This window comes from Apodemus sylvaticus, chromosome 3 (assembly GCF_947179515.1).
Source record: "Apodemus sylvaticus chromosome 3, mApoSyl1.1, whole genome shotgun sequence".
Taxonomy (NCBI): domain Eukaryota; kingdom Metazoa; phylum Chordata; class Mammalia; order Rodentia; family Muridae; genus Apodemus; species Apodemus sylvaticus.
Window position 1 is genome coordinate 109169831 of NC_067474.1, and position 8105 is coordinate 109177935.

Below are 8105 nucleotides of genomic sequence, written 5' to 3' on the forward strand. Positions count from 1 at the left end.
CAGCCCTTAACTGTTGGATTCTTATGAGTCAGTATCTTACCCTGTAGGATAGACTAGCTCAAACTCAGAAGGATCTTTCTGCCTCGGCTTCCCAAGTGCTGGGATTACAGACAAGAACCTTCTGGCATCTTACTGAACCCTTACATTTAAAGTATATATTTGTAGTAGAAAATGTATCATCTTTTCTTAATTTACCATAACATCTTAATATAAAATTTATCTAAATGTCAAATATAAGCTGTCTTATTTACTCCCAAGGAGCTAACTTTTATACAAAGGGAAGGACTACCCAGTTTATAAATACGATTTATGCTTTAAAGACTTAAACTTTAAAATGAATTATGTTGCTGGTTGGTGGTGGCGCACACTTGTAATCCCAGCACTCTGGGAGGCAGAGGCAGGCGGATTTCTGAGTTCGAGGCCAGCCTGGTCTACAGAGTGAGTTCCAGGACAGCCAAGGCTACACAGAGAAACCCTGTCTTGAAAAAATCAAATCCAAAAAAAAAAAAAAAAGAAAAAAAACCGTTGAATTATGTCTTTATATCTGAAACTTAAAATTTTAACCTAGGCTTTTAAGTAGATTGAACTGGGATCGTTTAGTTCCACTTTAATGAAAGAAGTTATCGATCAGTAGGCTTTGTACATTAATTGTCAGTATTATTATGAGTATTATTTGCAAATAATGAAAAGATCTTCATTATTAGTCTTTTTTGTAAGAGGATATCATGTACACTCTTTTGAATATCTTTATTAAAGAGAAATTGGAACATTAGAGCATTGTATACTCATGTATTATGTTCTGAGTTTTGTCATCACATTTCTAGCTGTGTTCTATCTTCAGTACTTTCCCTTCCCACATATACAAAGAAAATCACAGAAAGTATGTTGCCCTGCTTCACCTAAAAATGTAGCTCAGTGTTTTACAGAGAGCCTTATCTCTAAACGATGCAAGTAAATACACTTAGTTTTTACACATAAAATGGTAAAATACAGATTTTGCTGGATTTTAATTCCACTCTTTAAACCATTAAATTGTTAAAATTATATTTGTAGTTAAGCTATTAGAAGAGAATTGGTAAACATTTCACTTTAGATAGACCCTTCCTATGTTAGGGCTATTTTTTCCAGAATGTGTCTTTTGATCTTTTGATTGATTAATATGTTGTGAGCTATTAGCTATTCTTCCAAGAAAGGGGTTGCTTATCAAATTATAATGTTTGTGTGTGTGTGTGTGTGTGTGTGTGTATTACTTAAATAGTCTCAGTTCTAGCTTAGAATGAGTTTCAAAATAATCTCCCAAAAGAAATAGAGAAATATTTTTTTCTTTTAAAGAAAATTTATAATTAGTTATGAAGCCAGTTTAGGAGCCATGGTAATATTGAACATGGCATTTGTATGTGGAACTCTTCCTAACAAACACTGCCAAATATAGGAGTGATTAGTAGGGATTATTCTAAATCATGGTACCTATGCTGCTTTATATTGCTATAAATTTTTGAGGAAATTTTGTTTTTTAAGTTCAGGCAGCATTAGAAAATAATCTCTAATTCTGTGAATTCATTTGTGAACATAAGATCAATTTATATAGTTTTTTATTAGATATTTTCTTTATTTATGTTTCCTCTTTCCTAGTTTATCTTCCGAAAACCCCTATCCCATTCTCCCTTCCCCTGCTCACCAACCCACCACTCCTGCTTCCCTGTCCTGGCATTCCTCCACACTGGGGCATCGAGCCTTCACAGGACCAAGGTCCTCTTCTCTTATTGATGTCTGAGGAGGCCATCCTCTGCTACATAATGCAGCTGGAGCCATGGGTCCCTCCATGAGTACTCTTTGGTTTCTGGCTTAGTGCCTGGAAGCTCTGGGGGTACTGGTTGGTTCATATTGTTGTTCCTCTTATGGGGCTGCAAACCCCTTCAGCTCCTTAGGTCCTTTTCCTGTGTCCTCCACTGGGGACCCTCTGCTCAGTTCATTGGTTGGCTGTGAGCATCCACTTCTATATTTGTCATGCACTGGCAGAGCCTCCCAGGTGACAGCTATATCCGGCTTCTGTCAGCAAGCATTTGTTGGCATCCACAATAGTGTCTTGGTTTGATAACTATATATGGGATGGATCCCCAGGTGGGGCAGTCTCTGGATGACCTTTCCTTCAGTCTCTGCTCTACACTTTTGTCTCTGTATCTCTTCCCATGGGTATTTTCATCCTCTTTCTAAGAAGGACCGAAGTACCACACTGGTCTTCCTTTTTCTTGAGCTTCATGTGGTCTGTGAATTATTGTATCTTGGGTATTTCAAGCTTCTGGGCTAATACCCACTTATCAATGAGTGCATACCATGTGTGTTATTTTGTGGTTGGATTACCTCACTCAGGATGATATTTTCTAGTTCCATCCATTTGCCAAAGAATTTCATGAATTCATTGTTTTTAATAGCTGAGTAGTACTCTATTGTATAAATGTACCACATTTTCTGTATCCATTCCTTTGTTGAGGGACATCTAGGTTCTTTCCATCTTTTGGCTATTATAAATAAGGCTGCTCTGAACATTGTGGAGCATGTGTCCTTATTACATGTTGTAGCATCTTCTGGGTATATGCCCAGGAGTGGTATAGCTGGGTCCTCAGATAGTAACTATGTCCAATTTTCTGAGGAACTACCAAACTGATTTCCAGAGTGCTTTTACCAGCTTGCAATCCCACCAGCAATAGAGGAGTGTTCCTCTTTTTCTACATCCTCGCCAGCATCTGCTGTCCCCTGAGTTTTTGATCTTGGCCATTCTGACTGGCATGAGGTGGAATCTGAGTTGTTTTGATTTGTATTTCCCTGATGACTAAGGATGTTGAACATTTCTTTAGGTGCTTCTCAGCCATTCGGTATTCCTCAGTTGAGAATTCTTTGTTTAGGTCTGTACCTCATTTTGTAATAGGTTTATTTAATTCTCTGGAGTCTAACTTCTTGAGTTCTTTGTATATATTGGATATTAGCCCTCTGTCAGATGTAGGGTTGGTAAAGATCTTCTCCCAATCTGTTGGTTGCTATTTTGTCCTATTGACAGTGTCCTTTATATCGTTAAAGCTTCCTGTTCCTCAGTTTGATGATATAAGTCTAAAATTTGTATTTCTTTATTGATTACAATTTTAGTGTAATTTAAGGCATTGCATAATGTGTGTTTGTTAATATCAGAATTTGTTCATTTTAGTTGATAAATAATTGTCTTAGGCTTTGTTTTTAGCGGCCTGTAGTTTCCTAAATACTGCTGACACTAGTAAATGCTGGTAGTATAGATAAATTATTAAATTTTTAGCTAACTAATGTATGAGTTACTGCGTTTGGATTTTTGTGTGCAATACAGTAAAAAATAATAGCTGTGATATTAACATAAGGTACTAAGTAATATGAAGGTCTGTCTGCTGGTTATAGTTTTGTTTGCCAAATAAAAATCTCTTTGTCTAAGTTATAAATAGACTGAAAGTGTTTATCAAAATTTCAACATGATAAAATTACTTTTCTTCATGTACCTCATTAACATCTATGTATCTGTCTTCAATAAACCCATCATCATCTACCATAAATGAATGTAACTGTTCAAATATTATTGTGGTGTCTTCAGAGTTTGTATCTGTTATTTGCGAAAGAGAACTTGGGTTTCTTGTAAGACCATTTTCATAGGTTTCTGCCTCATGTTCTTCCAGGCGGTGGTGATTGTAACTAAGCAGAATATTGTACCATATTGGGCACTTGATAGCAATGAAGATGAGCAGTGAAGTTAGCAATACAGTGGCAACAACACCAACCAGGAAAGCCCAGCTTTTCCCAAGAGGCTCATGCTCTTAAATAGAAGAGAGAGATTTTGTTAACAGAAGTCAAGCAGTATTGAAATGGAACATACTTTACAGTTTTCTGTGAATAAAATTACTATACACTAAAGATAATTATGGACAAGGAATATCATTTTCCAAAAAGATTAAAGGTTAAGCAACCCTAACTAAAAAACTCAAGATGCTCCAAAGTTTGTAATTTAACTTTTTGAGTCCTACCATGATTTCACAAGTGGAAAACTATAGAAGGAAGGCATCAACAGACAGGTCACAGTAAAAAGACAGATGCCCAAAAGTGTTATATAGATTATCTTCAGACTACATATGTGTGATATTTTTGGCACATAGATGAATTATATGCTTAGACTTGAGTCTCCTCTCAGATATACAGTATTCCATATTAAAAGAAAACCAGATATTGTTACAAGCTCATATAAAACCATTAACGTGCTTGTGAAATGTGGCGTCTAGTTTAGTAAATAGCTAATATTGATATCATGTAAATGATATCTAATTGAGCATGGGTTAGAATTCCAATGTTTTATAAATTTTTGTTGAGATGAAGAATTGTTCTTTTACATTCTTCCTACAAAATCCAAAGTGTAAAAGACAAAAAGAACAATATGCTTAGTACCAATACCTTTAGCAATAGCAATACTCAGAATCAATACATTACCTGAGTTCCATGTTATGTTGTATGAAGAGCTATTAACAGATGAATTCCTAATGGACTGAAACTCTTCACTTAGAGTGTAAATAATCTTAGAGTGGCATTCACTTGCGAAGGGTGCTGACTTGATGCTGTAGTGCTTTAGGTCATCTGGGTAGCTACATGTGGTGATGTTCTCATTTTCTGGTAAAGAAATAAAGATGTATTATAGATGATAGAAGTAGTTCCTAACACAGTATTGATTTAGAATTTTTGATAAGTCTGTCTCATTAGATGGTGAGAAGGGCTGGAGAGATGGTTGAGTAGTTAAAAGCACTGGTGCTGTTGCAGAGAGCCTGCATTGAGTTTCCAGCTTCCACATGGTGGCTCATGATCATCTGGAGCGTCCAGGGCCCTCTGCTGAACATGCAGCCACCAGGTATACACATGGTGCACATACATGCAGGCCAAGTACTTTAATTCAAAATGAATGAACCAAAGGTTTTTTTTTTTTTTCTTTTTGGTTTTTTTTTTTTTTTTTTTTTTTTTTTGGTTTTTTCAAGACAGGGTTTCTCTGTTTAGCCCTGGCTGTCCTGGAACTCACTCTGTAGACCAGGCTGGCCTTGAACTCAGAAATCCACCTGCCTCTGTCTCCCAGAGTGCTGGGATTACAGGTGTGCGACACCACCGCCTGGTTGTTTGAAAATTCTATGATTAATATTATTGTTATAATCTGGTTATCAAGGTGTAGTTAACAAAATAAGTCAACACCTTGAGTTCAGTCCTGCACATCTTGTATATTTTGAGATACAATACCCTAAAGAATATATAGGAAGTTCTTGAACATCTTTTTTTTTATAATTCTTTCTCTTTTTTTTTAAATTTAATGTATTGATATATTTATTTACATTTCAAATGATTTCCCCTTTTCTGGACCCCCACTCCCCGAAAGTCCCATCAGTCCCCTTCCCTCCCCCTGTTTTCCCACCCAACCCTTCCCACTTCCTTGTTCTGATTTTGCTCTATACTGCTTCACAGAGTCTTTCCAGAACAAGGGGCCACTCCTCCGTTCTTCTTGTACCTCATTTGATGTGTGGATTATGTTTTGGGTATTCCAGTTTTCTAGGTTAATATCCACTTATTAGTGAGTGCATACCATGATTCATTTTTTGAGTCTGGGTTACCTCACTTAGTATGATGTTCTACAGGTCCATCCATTTGCCTAAGAATTTCATGAATTTATTGTTTCTAATGGCTGAATAGTACTCCATTGTGTATATATACCACATTTTTTGCATCCACTCTTCTGTTGAGGGATACCTGGATTCTTTCCAACTTCTGGCAATTATAAATAGGGCTGCTATGAACATAGTGGAACATGTATCCTTATTACATGCTGGGGAATCTTTTGGGTATATGCCCAGGAGTGATATAGCAGGATCTTCTGGAAGTGAGGTGCCCAGTTTTCGGAGGAACCGCCAGGCTGATTTCCAGAGTGGTTGTACCAATTTGCAACCCCACCAGCAATTGAACATCTTTTTTTAAGCTAGGACCTTACTGTGTATTCCTACCTGGTCTGGAATTAACAGAGATCTGTCTGCTTTTGCCTCCCCAGTTCTGAAATTAAAGGTGTGTCCTATCACACCTGACATATAAAATTAATGTTTTATAACGACTCTTCATGTTTAATACTACTTTCGTGCATATATCAATCTTTACATTGCCATCCCACTACAAGGTTGTGTGAGAGCATGTCTATTCTGAAGTTTCTTTCAGGGTTTTTGGTTTGGTTTGGTTTGGTTTGGTTTGGTTTGGTTTGGTTTTCTTGCTTTTCTTTTTTTTTATGTGTGTGTGTGTGTGTGTTGTTTGTTTGGCTTGGTTTTGGTTTATTTTAACTGTTTTAGAAATGAAGTTCAAGCTGGTCGGTGGTGGCACATGCCTTTAATCCCAGCACTTGGGAGGCAGAGACAGGCGGATTTCTGAGTTCGAGGCCAGCCTGGTCTACAGAGTCAGTTCCAGGACAACCAAGGCTATACAAAGAAACCCTGTCTCGAACACCCCCCCCCCCAAAAAAAAACCCCAAAAAGAAAAAAAAAGAAATGAAGTTCAAAGCCTGTGTTGAGCAATACTTCTAGCCTAGCTGTTTCTTATTCTCTGTTCTAATTCTGACATAAGCCATCAAAGCTTGTCTTATTGCTTGACTTTGGAGTAGGATAACTTACCTAATGTCACATTAGATGTGTTCAGCCAGTTCTGCAACTCAAGTAGACCACAGGTACAGTTCCATGGATTTCCCTCCAGAGTTAATAACTCCAGATGAAATAATTGTGGTGCATTAAACAGGCTTATCAAATTGCCTTGCAGATTCAGAACTTTCAGGTTATTTAGAGGTACAAATGTATTGGGATTCAGTTGTAATATTTTGTTTTGGCAAAGGAATAATTGTTTTAGTTCATTTAAGCCAACAAATGCACCCTGTTGAATTACACTGATTGAATTTCCACATATATTTAAAATTTCTAGGTTGAAGAGATTACTGAAACTACTGTTGTATAAGGCAGTGATGTAATTCTCCATCAAGTAGAGCTCAGTGAGGAAAGAATACATCTGTAGCACCCTGGTATCTGAAGCATCCAGAGTAATTTGGTTATAACTGAGATCGAGAATGGTAACATTGTTACTGATACCCTCTGGGATCAAAGCATAATTCCTTCTGGTGAAATTATATTTGACTTCCTAAAAAGGAAAAGAAAATAGAAATCAGAAATAGAAAGTAGAATCAGAAAAAATTCTACCAGAATTAATAAAATTACATACCCAAGAAGAGAAATTGGATCATTCTGGAAAGAGTTCTTCTTTAACATAAAAAAGGAAGAGCAAACGTGTTTCTCTATGCAACTGAAATACTGAAGAGTAAGGAAATCCTGATACAACCACTTAAGGAGAACCGAAGATATCTTCCACTTGTTAACTATATAAGCATTACAGAAAGAATGTTGCAGTATTTCTTATACAGAAATACAAAGCAAATATTCTGTTGACTTACTTAATCAGAAGTATTGGCATATATGCCTGTGATCCCAGCTCTTGTGGAGTATTAGGCAGTATACTGATAAGTACAGGGACAACTTTGACTGCACAGTTGCCAAACCAAATCAAAACAAAACAAAACAAAAACAGACGAAACAGACTAAAGCCTTATTTGATGTTTTAGCATACAAGATAAATATATATGGGAGAATTGTTTAAAAGTAAGTATTTTGAAATTTGTGGAGATAACATTGCATATCTAGGAATAGTAAATAATTGCTTTTATTTATGTGTGTGTGTAGGGGGGTGTTTTTTAAGACAAAGTACTCTATACTGCCCTTGCTGTACTGGAAGTCACTCTATAGATTAAGCTGACCTTGGACATAGAGATCCACCTATCTCTGCTTCCCAAGTACTGGGATTAAAGATGTGTACCATCACCACCCCACTGGTTGTGGTAGGACACACTTTTAATCCTAGGAAGAAGCAGATGCATTTTATAAGTTTAAGAACAGGCTGGCTTATATAGTTGTCTCAAAACATCAAATTAAATCATGATTGTTAATGAGTTATAATACAAGAAATGATTCCCATATGTAAATATACAT

At 36.5% G+C, this 8105-nt stretch overlaps 2 protein-coding genes across 2 annotated transcripts in view; one reads left to right on the forward strand and one right to left on the reverse strand.

The window, feature by feature from the left end:
* Ift74 (intraflagellar transport 74) overlaps window positions 1-8105 on the forward strand; it is an 88044-nt gene that overhangs the window by 17394 nt on the left and 62545 nt on the right. The window lies entirely within an intron of this gene.
* Lrrc19 (leucine rich repeat containing 19) overlaps window positions 989-8105 on the reverse strand; it is a 12714-nt gene continuing 5597 nt past the window's right edge. Inside the window, exons 3-5 of the mRNA XM_052176764.1 lie at window positions 6690-7203; window positions 4495-4671; window positions 989-3829 (exon numbers count right to left, since the gene is read on the reverse strand). Of these exons, the coding sequence (XP_052032724.1) occupies window positions 3501-3829; window positions 4495-4671; window positions 6690-7203 (1020 nt within the window). The 3' untranslated portion in view covers window positions 989-3500. The remainder of the gene's footprint in view (window positions 3830-4494; window positions 4672-6689; window positions 7204-8105) is intronic.